Source organism: Balaenoptera borealis (assembly GCF_965194805.1).
Source record: "Balaenoptera borealis genome assembly, chromosome: 6".
In the NCBI taxonomy this organism is placed as follows: domain Eukaryota; kingdom Metazoa; phylum Chordata; class Mammalia; order Artiodactyla; family Balaenopteridae; genus Balaenoptera; species Balaenoptera borealis.
In genome coordinates this window covers 8,178,495-8,190,847 of record NC_138863.1, presented here as the reverse complement: position 1 = coordinate 8,190,847, position 12,353 = coordinate 8,178,495, and the positions used below count along the sequence as shown (strand labels likewise).

General features: G+C 55.1%; 1 protein-coding gene across 1 annotated transcript; it reads right to left on the bottom strand.

Annotated features, from left to right (window-relative positions):
* Nucleotides 1–1,659: 1,659 nt before the first annotated feature.
* Nucleotides 1,660–12,151, bottom strand: NMUR1 (neuromedin U receptor 1). The gene is given in 4 exon segments (XM_082395602.1): nt 1,660–5,147; nt 5,149–5,528; nt 8,180–9,065; nt 11,304–12,151. Coding segments are annotated over 4 exon segments (1,299 nt in total). The 5' UTR covers nt 11,307–12,151; the 3' UTR covers nt 1,660–5,117.
* Nucleotides 12,152–12,353: the final 202 nt, after the last annotated feature.

Here is a 12,353-nt window from a genome sequence, read left to right as displayed (position 1 = left end):
TGGTTAAGTCACCACTTTTAGTGATGGTAAAATTGATCTCACAGTTTGGGTATTGTCAGCTTCATCCATCCATCGTAACCATGGACATTGTACCGGACGGTTCAAGGCAGTTCTCTCATAAAGCAAATGATTGAAAACAATCTATTATTCATTAATGAGGGGAGGGTATATGTGTGGGAAATGACAGGGATCAAATTGCCAGAATGTTAATAGTGGTTAATTTAGGTGTTGGGAATAAAAGTAATTATTTTTGTACTTCATTTTTTTTTTTTCAAATTTACGAAAATGGAAAGAAATCCTGCCTATGCATGAAGGCCAGACAGACAAGGAAAAAGACTGGAGGGAAGGTTCCAAGTCCAAATTCCAGGAAGAGCAACCAGGGAAGTCCAGAGAATGAGAGCAAAGAACTTGGACCACAGTCTGCTTTGCTATTGTTTTTGCCTGTCCAGTGTCCATTCCTCCTCCTGACAGCCCCTGTTTCCTTTAGGGTCTCCCCCTCCTCCCCTGGATTCAGTTTTGGTGGAACTGTCATTATAGCTGCTCCACCCTTCCCTGGCCAAAGCTCAGGGGCCAGTCCAACCCCTTCTCCCAGGACTTTGAGCAACATCGCCTCCTCCTGGAAACCTTCCCTCCACTGGGGCAGCTGCCTCTCTTCTGTGCCCCCAGACTTCCAGCTGTCAGAACACTTGTATGCCCCCGCTCCCAGCCTTGTACAGTCCCTGGCACGTGGTACTCAATACATGTTAGCTGAATGAATGGTGCCCACACTGCTTAGAGCTGATGAAGGTACTTGAATATTAGATTAAAAGACCCCAGGTACTCTTGTAGATGTTCCAGAGAATGCGGCAGCAGCTTTCAGGCCCTCCAGCCTAGCCCTAGCCTGTGGCCACCTCTCCTGAGCCAGGGCACTCTTACCCAGCCAGGTACGGCCTTCCCTGAATCCCCACTGTCCCTCACCTGGGCCGTGGCCTCTATTCCTAAACAGCCCCCCAGTTGTCCTGCCCTGCCTTGTGCAGAAGCTTGAAAGAAGGTGAAGTTGGGGTGTTGCCTTTAAAGAGGCCACACAAAGGGACATTTACCTTAGTAACTACCATCCTCAAACTAAACCTCGTAGGAACCTGGACACTGTTTGAAAGGATGCGGCGGTCAGTGTTGGCCTCTGAGTCTCTTATTTGTGCGCAGGCAGGTTGCTCATCCTTTGTTTAGAAATGTCAGTACCTTTCAGTCCAGTCTGACTTTGGCCTAAGGCCAGTCTGACTTTGGAGTCAGGATTTGAACCCAGGCAGCCTGACTAGAGTCCCTGCTCACCATATTTATATCTACTGCTTTGTCAGAAGAAACATACTAAAGTTCTTGTGCTGAAGAGGATTAGACTGTTGTTAGAAAAATGTAAATGTGTTTCTAGGATCAAATTCCTTATGTCTGTCCTCATCGTTCTTGCCTCTTAAAAAAAGTTTTAAAAACAGAGTGAGAGAGGAGAATGATTAAGTATTACAGACTGTAGTTTGGGGTTTCGAAACAGTGATAATATCTGCTCATCTTAGAAATATGTAAAGACAACCACTAGTAGAACAGACAGAATGTGTAACCTTCACAGCAGTGGTAGATGGATCTGTTAAGGTTCTTGGTTGCAAACAGCAGCAAACAACTCTGGCCAACTTAAGCAAAAAAGGAATTTATTGAAAGGCTCTTAGTAGCTTAGAACAACAAGAAGGTTGAAAAACCGGCAGAGAAAATGGGCAGAAGCCAAGGCGGGCTGGGCAGCAGGAGCCCCGGGAGCAGCCTGGGTGGGATGCCGCCGTTAGCACTGCTGCCCTGGACGTGTCGGCCCCTGTTGTCATGGGTCTTAGTGTCACTCCCAGTGCAAGTCCCAGGTCAGATCATCCAGCTGCCTGAGTGCCAGTCCTGGGTCACACAGTGATGTCAGTGATGCAGGGTCCAGAACCCTTTCAGCTTCTGTAGTAGGAGCCTGGGCTTGGTCTCACAACAAGAGTCACACACACAGGGATTCCCCTCAATGGGAAGGGAGTGCAAATACTAGGAAGCCCTCCAAAAAGGCAACTCCTCTCTACAGGGAAGACATGGAACAAAGAAGACTTGGTGGATCGACTAGAAGACAAGGATGGGGAAGAGGGAGACACCAAGAAGTGTGCAAAATGAGATGGGCTCCCAGATGTCAGGACTGATTTGGAGACGCCATCTGACTATGTAAGAATAGATGTGAAGTGTTGCACACTTTATATTTCCTGAGCAGGTACTTCACAGAAGGAAGGGTGGGCAGATGCAGCTTTGTTGATGAGACTCGTCTTGGCGAGTTCCCAAAGAAAACCTTTTTTCTGAGAAGGAAAGGGTGATCCCAGTATGTTCACCTTGGCCCTCAGAAATACTGGCAGAGAGGGTTGTGTGTGATAGACCATGGGATCTAGGACCCATCAGAAAGGAAGTGTACATGAGAGGAAGCTGATGGATGGGGAGAAAGCAGAGTGGTCGAGAACTGGGAAGGTTAGATGAGGTTAAAGAATAAATGTATCATTTATAGAGCAGCAGAGCAGGAAGGAGGCAATCATGGTCAAGAGCTCACACTTCCAGAAATGGAAAAACGCCGGAGGTCCTGGGAGTCAGGATATTACCAAGGGGCCAAAAGGCCAGGGTGGAGGAGAGTCTCCAGAGCTGCAGGAAAGACCAGGAGCTGATACCAGGGCAGCAGTGGGCCAACCACGGGGACTTCAGCATCACCCAGGATAATGGCAGGAGTGGAGCAGACGGGAAGTAGAGCGGGCCCAAACTCTCGAACATGGGAGGAGGAGGGATCTGTGTGGCTGCAGCCAGAGCCAGGACGGGAGGTGACTCGAGCCCCAGATGAGCCAGGACTCCTGTCCTGGGAGTAGCACGGGGCACTCGGGAATGCTGCTGTCCCCCTGACCAGTGCAGAAGAGCAAGCGGCAGGGGATGCTGCTTCCAGGAGAGAGTGGGATCTTGCTGGCTGGCCTTTCCACCTCCATCCTTTTTTCTCCAGGGCTGAGCCCAGAGCTGCTGCTTCCGCTCTCCGTGGTAACCAGTGACTCATGACAAGTGGGACCTATCCACTGACATGCCGTGGAGACACCTGAGAGACATCAAATTTACAGAGCCCAGGCCTTCCGATAACTCACATGCCCCGCCTTCCCCAACCTGCCCAGTGCCTCTCTGCCCATAGTAGTCCCTTCATAAATACTGACCAGAGCTTCAGGAGCATGTCATCTCTGTCACTTAAGAGAGGCCCTGGGGAGTCCAGTTTGGGAACAACGGCAGGTTCCAGCCTGAAGTCTGGCCTCAGCTGCTTCCCCCGACGACACCCCAAGGCCACCTGGGAGCTCATTTCAGAGGTGACGTTGGGCACTCATAGCTCTGCACAGCCTCTTTTCACAAGCTCCTTTCTCAAATCCCCCCATCCTGTCCTATATGTGGTGCTTACCCCTGGAAAGTAAAGCTATGGGTGGCTTTTTAATTTTTTCTTTTTCTTTAGACTTAATCCTTTCTTTAAAAAAAACTGTAGTAAAATACATATAAAATTTAAATCTTAACCATTTAAGTGTACAATTCAATATTGTTCAAGCATATTCACATTGTTTTGCCACCAATCTCCAGAACTTTTTCATCTTAAAAACTGAAACTCTGTACCCATTAAACAACTTTCTATTTCCCCCTCCCCCCATCCCCTAGCAAGGGTGGTTTTTAATTATTTTAAATTGTTCTCATTTTTGCTCATTTGTACTTTCCAATTTTTCTAAAATGAGTATTTATTATTTTTTCAACTGAATTTCAAAAACTCCAGGACATTTTTGTACAATCTTCTCCACTTTGCAGTCAGGGGACCTGGGGCCTGAGCTGCAGAGAGTCTGCAGGGAGAACCTGTAGCTCCCTGGGCGCCCTGCAGCTGCCCGCAAGGGAGGCCAGGGCTCCTTCTGCTGCAGTCCCCTCTTAGGAGGAGGACAGGTCAGGGACTGCAGCAGGACAAGTTCTGGCCATTAACTGGGTCCTGACTGAGCACCCAGTTACCCACAGGGATTCGGGATGGAGCTTCGTTTCAGGACTCACGTGTCTCTCTTCTCACCTCACTGAGCCCCAAGCAGTTCTCACAGAGTCACTCGTTGCCCTTGGTTGGCCCATGTCTCTTGCCCCCAGAGATTCTCTGGCCAGTCAGGCCCAATGCTCTGCTTATCTCAGGCCCCCAAGCCAGCCTGGGAGGAGGTGAAGACAGAGGTAGGCAGGGGCCTCTGCTCACACACAGACCCTCGGTCGGTGCCAAGCCTCACTTGCTCTAGGACAAGCAAAGAATGTTCCCTGAGTGGCTCTCGAGGGGGTGGGGTGGGGGGCTCGTAGAGGTCAGGGAGGGAGTAAGGGTTGGGGTTAGTGAGGATGTAAAGAGTAATTTCCGCCTTGCTAATCTGAGGGTATCTGTTTTGTTGAAAGCAGGGACTCAGGCACGCACACAGAAAACCACAGCTGAAGTGCCAAAGCGCGACACTCCAGAACGTCACAGCCCCTTTCATTTTGCAAACATGGCCCGAGGCTTGTAAGGCGAGGCAGTTTGCCTGATGCCGGGACAAGGTGGTGGTGGCTCAGCTGAGACCCGAGCCAGGTCTCCTGGATCCCTGACACACCTGCCGCCTAGTGGCTCCACCAGGTGGAGCTCCCAGAGCAAAACAAGCCGACGGGGTGCCAGGGAGGGGGTCGGGTCAGAATCCCAGGTGCAGGCCAAGAGCTAGAGAGGGACAGAATGGGCCAGGACTTGCAGAAGCTCGGCAAGAAATGGGAAGGAAAGGTAGGGCGCCACGGAAACACTTCAGAAACGGGCTGGGGGTGGGGGGGTCCCCAGATGGAGTCTTGCCGTGCGCGGTTATCCGACCACGATGTTCCCCTTCCAGGGGAAGGGCTGTAACTGGGGACCTGAGAGTCTGGAGGACAGACAGCAACCTTACAGTCCTTCAGATCCATGGGTGGGGCAGGAATCACTGAGGTGCTGGTCAGGGTTTCTAGGCTGAAGTGGGGACGGGGCACGAAGGGGGACAGGCTGCAAAGACACGCTGCAGAGGAGGCAGGTGTGGCCCCCAAAGCTGGCGTGGCCCGCTGGGCCCTCAGGGTGAAGCTGCCTGAGGGCTCCTCTCAGGAGGGGTCCGTCTCTTGCTGCCCCTCTGGGCCACCATTCTCAGCCAGGGGCTGGGCCCTGCTGCCGGGGGAGCCCATGTCACACACGGTGCTGCCCGTGGTCACCCTGCTGAGGCTGTGGGAGCTGCGGCGGGGTCCGTGGCAGCGACACCGGGTCCCCAGGCACAGGGCCTCCCGGAAGGTGTCCCGGAAGCGGCTGGACATGAGGCTGTAGAGCATAGGGTTGGCGGCCGAGCTAAAGTAGAAGAAGACGCCGGAGACGACGTGCACGTACTGGAAGGACAGGTGCAGGCCCTCGGTCCAGCGGGACACGAGGCTCCACATGAGGCGGTCGATGTGGAACGGGGCCCAGCAGATCCCAAACACCACGACCAGGACAACTGTGGGCAGAAAGGGAACCTGTTCTCTCCTCTCCTCTCCCACCAGCCACCCACACCCACTGTCCATCTGGAGGTTTCTGGAAGTTTGCCTGCCCTGGCCGCACCCCTATAGGAGAGGCTGCTCTCGCCCCTGTCACCGACTGGGCAGTGGGCGTGTGCCCTGGACCAGGTGTGGACACCCGGGCCAAGCTGGCCTGGTCCGCTTCTCTCACCGTGGAACTGGAACTAAGAGACAGCTGTGGATGCTGAGTCCCAGCATGACCCAGTGCGGCTAAGGCCCACTCTGGGTGCCACTCGGGGGCCGTGCCTGCTTATGCATAAGCAGAGAGAAGCAGGAGGATGCGGCCTGTGGTCAGACAGCAGTAGCCAGGGAGTAACAGGGAGAGCGAGACAAACACACCCCCCCACGCACTTGCCTGTCTTGGCCCTAGAAGCCTTCCCAGCCCCAGCCCCCAGCTCTCCTGGGCGGCCCTGAATATCGTGCCCTGCATTACCTCCCCTTTCCTCGACAGCCCCACCCCAAGCCCCAGTAAAAGGCAGGACAGGCCAGCCAATCCTTCACTCTTTCTCCGGAGCTTCCCTCCAGCCCTGGTTTTCACCCTACCCTTCCTGGGTCTTTGCTATCAGGTCTGCATTGATTTTTGTTTCTTGTTTCTCATGTTTGCGTCTCCAGCTCACAATCCTTCCCCTGCAGTGTCTTCCCCCTTACATTCCAGCGTGGTTTTCCTCATAATCCCGGATTTCAATCAGAACATTGCTTACATCCCCAGCACACAGCCTGGTGCACAGTAGGCCCTCAGAAAGAGAAGACAGGAGAAGGAGGGAGAGAAGAAAGCCAGAGCCCCGGGCCAGCCAGCAAGGCAGCCTTAAGGAAACACCCCACTTTCCCAGGGCGAGAGCCATCCCAGATGAGCAGACTCGGCCCGGCTAGGCAGGGCAGTAGGAGGCAGCAGACGCAGACAGGGGCAGGTGGTCTGTAGTGCAGGAGGCAAGCACAAGGCTCCAGGTCAGTCCCATCTTAGGGGGCTGTACAAGTGACCATGGGCTCTGGGACACTGTTCTGGGGGGCGAGAGGAGTGAGTCTGTCTCTGGGAATGGGGCAGTCCCCAGTTAGCTGGCCATAATCCCATGGCTTTGACCAAGGTCTTACCAGCCCTGTCCTGCCCTGGCTCACCCCATCTACCTGATTCAGGCTCTGTGGGGCCGGGCAGGATGGGGAGGGAATCAATGACTGGCTTAGCATCAGTTTGCCTGGTTTCCCCAGGGCCACTGTTTTTGAAAAAGCACCAGGCCTAGGCCACAGTAAGATCCAGAGCCTCAAGCCATCTGGGCGTGCCCTGGCCGGCCCCAATCCACACTTCTGCCCTGATTCTCCTGTGCTCTGCACACAGACCTTCACAAACATGCCTCCAACGACCTCTTTTAGATCATGATCCCTCCTCTGGTCCCCAGGGAACTGCAGACATGGTGTGCAGGAAATTCACCATCTTGCCTTTCCAGCACCCTGCTCCCCTTCTTTTGGGAGCTTTGCTCCCCACGGATCCCACCATGTGGGTCTGTGGGGGCTGCTCACCTCAGCATCCTGCCACTCTGGCCCGGTGGCAGGCCATGGCCCAAGCCCACCAATCAGAATCCTTCCCTGGGATTTTCCATAGCCACTAAGGGAAGAGGACAGTTAGTTCCTCAGGAAAGGGGAACTCTGTGCCCGTGGTCCTGCCTCCCAGGCTACTTAGGGAAGGACAGAACCAACATATTTAGGAGCAAAGATGAGAGACCTGGAGGGTTCAGAGCCCATGAACAGCTGTGTCATCCTGGAGCCCAGCCGCAGGCCTCTGCCCTGTCTGTGGTTGGCTCCATGAGCAAGGGCTGGCTTCATGGGTGCCACCTGTGCATTTGCACAGAGCCCTGACCTTCGAACCTTCAAGACAGCAGCTCTGGGATTTCCCTGGTGGCACAGTGGTTAAGAATCAGCCTGCCAATGCAGGGGACATGGATTCAAGCCCTGGTCTGGGAAGATCCCACATGCCGTGGAGCACCTAAGCCCATGCGCCACAACTTCTGAGCCTGCACTCTAGAGCCCGAGAACCACAACTACTGAGCCCGTGTGCTGCAGCTTACTGAAGCCCATGTGCCTAGAGGCCATGTTCCGCAACAAGAGAAGCCACCGCAATGAGAAGCCCGCGCACCACAACGAGGAGTAGCCCCCGCTCGCCGCAACTAGAGAAAGCCTGCGTGCAGCAATGAAGACCCAGCCAAAACGCAGCCAAAGATAAATATAATTAATTAATTAATTATTTTTTGAAAAGACAGCTGCTCTACTATTGCTGTCTTGACATTCTTAATGATTTTTTAACAGGGGACCCTGAATTTTCATTTTGCATTGGGCCCCACAAATTATGTAGCTGATCCTGCCATGAACCATTAGCATTTACCTTTGGTGTCACTTTCTCAAGGGTAATCTAGAAGAGTAGACACACATGCAGTGCATGCACACACACACGGGGGAGTGGGGGGTGGGGGGGGTTACTCCACACCTCACACTCAGCCTCCATCCTAAACCGAAACACCCGGCCCCTTCCCCCAGGCCCCTGGAAGCCCCAGCCCCATACCCAGTGCCTGGCTCCGCCCCTCTTCCCAGCAGCAACACTTACACAACATCTTGGTCACCTGTGTCCGACTCCTATCCTGCAGCGGCTGGAGCCTGCGGCCGTCGCTAGTCCTGGCCCTGCCCTTGGCCTCCTGCCTGAGAATCAGCAGCCTGTCACGCCGCAGCCGCAGCCCGATGAGCAGGTAGAGCACGCTGATGGTGGCCATGGGCAGGCAGAAGAAGAGCAGAGCGGTGGCCTGCACGACCAGGTTGTAGAGGGCTCTCCGGCGGACCAGGGTGCACACGGCCGAGTTGGGCACCGTGCCCCGGCAGGGCACGTCCAGCTGCCGAATGCCGTGCAGGCTGGTGTTGGGCAGAGAGCAGAGCAGGGCCAGGCCCCAGATGGCCCCAAGCACGCGGCGCACGTGGGCATGCGTCACTACGGACCTGGCCTGCAGCGGGTGCACCACGGCCACGTAGCGCTCTATGCTCAGGGCGGTGACGTTGAGCACTGAGGCCAGGCAGACAGTCTCGAAGAGCAGCGTGCGGAAGTAGCAGCCACCGGCGCCCAACAGGAAAGGGTAGTTGCGCCACATCTCGTAGAGCTCCAGGGGCAGACCCAGGAGCAGCACCAGCAGGTCCGACACGGCCAGGCTGAAGAGGTAGTAGTTGGTGGGCGTGCGCATGGCCCTGTGGCGCAGGATGACCACGCAGGTCAGCGCGTTGCCCACGGCGCCCACCACGAAGATCAACAGGTACGTGACACAGATGGGCACGAACAGCTCCGTCTGCTGGGGCCCCAGGTACTTGAGCCTGAGCTCCTCATCAGTCAGGTTCAAGTCCTGGGGGTCAAAGGGCCCCAGGGCCCTGCTGCCATTGCAGGGCACCGGGCTCCTTGCACCCAGGGACCTGTCTCCAGGGAGGGTGGAGCAATTGAGGCAGAGAGGAGCCTGTGGAACAGAAGAGAGAGAGACACCCAGAAAAGTCACTCAGGGAATCTGGTTCTGTTGTTATTCGTCAAACCAAAGATGCCATCGACACCAGGAAGGCCGATATATCATGTGCCGCTGAGAAGGAAAAACTCCGCCATCCATTGTAAGATGCATCACAATTTCATCTTAAAAATGTACATCTTAGGGACTTCCCTGGCAGTCCAGTGGTTAAGACCGTGTGCTTCCACTGCAGGGGGCACGGGTTCAATCCCTGGTTGGGGAAATAAGATCCCGCATGCCGCGTGGTGTGGCCAAAAAAAACAAAAACAAGTATATCTTTTTTTTTTTAATTAATTAATTTATTTATTTTTGGCTGTGTTGGGTCTTCGTTTCTGTGCGAAGGCTTTCTCCAGTTGTGGCGAGTGGGGGCCACTCTTCATCCCAGTGCCCGGGCCTCTCACTGTCGCGGCCTCTCCCGTTGCGGAGCACAGGCTCCAGATGCGCAGGCTCAGTTGTTGTGGCTCACGGGCTTAGTTGCTCCGCGGTATGTGGGATCTTCCCAGACCAGGGCTCGAACCCGTGTCCCCTGCATTGGCAGGCAGATCCCCAACCACTGCACCACCAGGGAAGCCCCAAAAACAAGTATATCTTTAAAATGATAAAAAGTGGGACTTCAATTTTAAATTTCACGATCTACTGAAACCTTTGAACAGAGATGGAGACTCTCAAGCATGGGCTATGCCATCAGCAGTCACCCTTTGGGTCTCTCCCCTTTCAAGTCATGGACTTTGGGAGAGACACTCAGTTTGGGCATCTGTAAAATGGGCACAATGCACAGTATCACATGGTCTTTAAGAGCAAGGTCTCTGGAAACAGCTGCCTGGATTCAAATCCAGCCTCCCCAATTTCGAGCTGTGGGACTATTTGCATGGTAACCTCTCTGTGGCTGTTCCCATATTACAAGGATCCAGGAATTTAAGACATGAAAGGTATTAACACAGGGCCTGCCTGACATACAGAAGGGCCTGATTACATCACCTCACTGTGAGGACTGAGTCACTGTGGGGATCAAGCAAGGCAGTGAAAGGGCCAAAAACTATAATGCTGATCCAAAAGTTGGTTCTTGTTTCTGTTTTCTATCACCTGAACTGTTTGAAGTAGAAATATTTGACACCCTTGATACTGCCAGCTCTGGGGTTCCCTCTCCTTTCTCCAGCTCCCATCTCTTTGCCAGTCCACCAGATATAGTAGTTAAGGATCCAGGCCATGGAACTAAACAGACTGGCCTGGGGTCAAATGCTAGCTCTGCTATCCTCTTCTGTGACATGCCCTCACTGTGCCTCAGTCTCCTCGCCTGTAAAATGAGTAAGTAGAGCCTACCTCATAGTTTCTGGGAAGATTAAATGAAAGAATAAAGTTCTCAGGAGTGTGCCTGACACATTTCAGGTGCTCAACTTCAATGCATAGTGACATGATCCTTATTCCCCACCTGGCAAGGGAAGGACAGTCTAAGGGATATGCGGCAGGGGGTGAACGGGATTCCACTGGGCATGTGTCTTCGCGCGAAAGATCGGGAGCTGCCCTTCTGAGCCTATTCCCCAAGCTCGCCACCACCACCTCCCCTCCCTTCTGAGCAACCGCGGATTTTCAGGCTCGGTTCCTGGATCCTCTCCCTAGATTCTCTTTTCAGCTCCATTTCCTGTCCTCAGATGGGGGTTTGGGGCTCCCGTGGCCCACGCACGTACCTCCGCACCTACCACTCGACTTTCTTTTTCAGGTCGGTCTCCCTCCTAGATCCCAAGTATTCTTAATCCCGAGTATCTTTCTCCTCACCGAAGCCTCCACCCAGAAGCCTCCCCCAGCCTCCCTGCCTCTCTTACACCTAATCCCCGCATTTTGGAATCGAAGGGCATCTTCATCCACTCAAACGTTCCGCCCGCGCCCGCCGCACCCTCACTCCCTACCCCGGCTGTTGCGGGAGCCGAGCGGGGACCGAGGAGATGAGCCGGGAATGCGCAGGCGCCAACCCAGGTTCGAGAGAGGTTCCCTACGCCCCCGAGAAAGGTCGCTGCACCGGAGCCCCCAGCCCCGCGGCGTGCGTGGCCGACAGAAAGACAGAAATACCCCAGGAGGCTGCGAGTCCCCGGGGAGGGGGGCGTCCCGACGGGCCCCTCCGATCCCTACAGCCCTGGGGAGACCCTGCCCGCGCGCTCTTCCCGCCGCGCCCGTGCCCACGCCGGCACCCCGTTCACCTACCATGCAGTCTGCGCCCCGCGAGATCCAGGGGCCAGGAGCCCACCCGCCGAGCGTGGGGCGGGCGTCCGCGGATCGATCGACGGACAGACGCGGCGCCAGAGCAAGCCGACGGGCAGACTGAGGGCGGCCGGCGCACTAGCATCCCGCCGGGTCGCCCCGCCTGTCAGAGGCCGGGGACGCTCGGGCCAAGACCGCCAACAGGGGGCAGTGGTGCCCCTGCAGCCCACCCGGCCGCTGAACCCAGACACGCTCGTCTGGGGCCCCCACAGCCACCCAAACCGTAGCGATTGTGTTTCCAAGTGTCTGATGGGGCGCTTCCAGGAACACCCTTACCTCATGGAGCCCTCACAACAACCCATTTTACAGATGAGAAAACTGAACCTCAGGGAGATGAAGTTCAAATGATCTGGGTCTCACACCCTGTCCCTGCGCTCCAGCGTGCTGACTCTTAGCTTAATCTCTTATTACGGTGTCCCTCCAGATCCCACCTCCTCCTGCCCCACGTTTCAAATGCACCTCCAAGGACGTCCCACCAGCCCCTCCAAGTCAACAAGCCCCAAAAGGTCTCATCCCCCCTCCTAGGCTTCACATGGGATTCCTCCCCCTCTATCTCAGTCCCAGGACAGCAGTCTCCACGCCCTCTCCCTTAATGCTCTCTCCCTTCGGGTCCTCCAGCCCCTGAGTCCAGTCCTCACCCCCCCACAGGACTGCTGCCGGAACCTCCATTCTCCCTCTGGTCTGGGCTCCCCCAGCCCAGTCATCTTCCTGAACCCCCAACGATGGCACTCCTCTTCTTGAAAACCTTCTGTAGGGCCCCCCACTCCCTTCTGAAAAAGAACACCAAAGTCTAGCCTGGTTTCGGACCTCCCCACCCCACTTGCCTTCCTGCTCCCCTGTCACTATGTTCTCCCACCCCAAATACCCCAAATACCTCTCAGCCATTCAAATGTTCCCCCTGCTCCTCTCTCCCTACCACAGCGTGTCCACAGGAGGGAGGAAACTGTAGAGACGGAAGAGGCCTCCTCCTGCTCCCCCAAACTGTGCACTTGT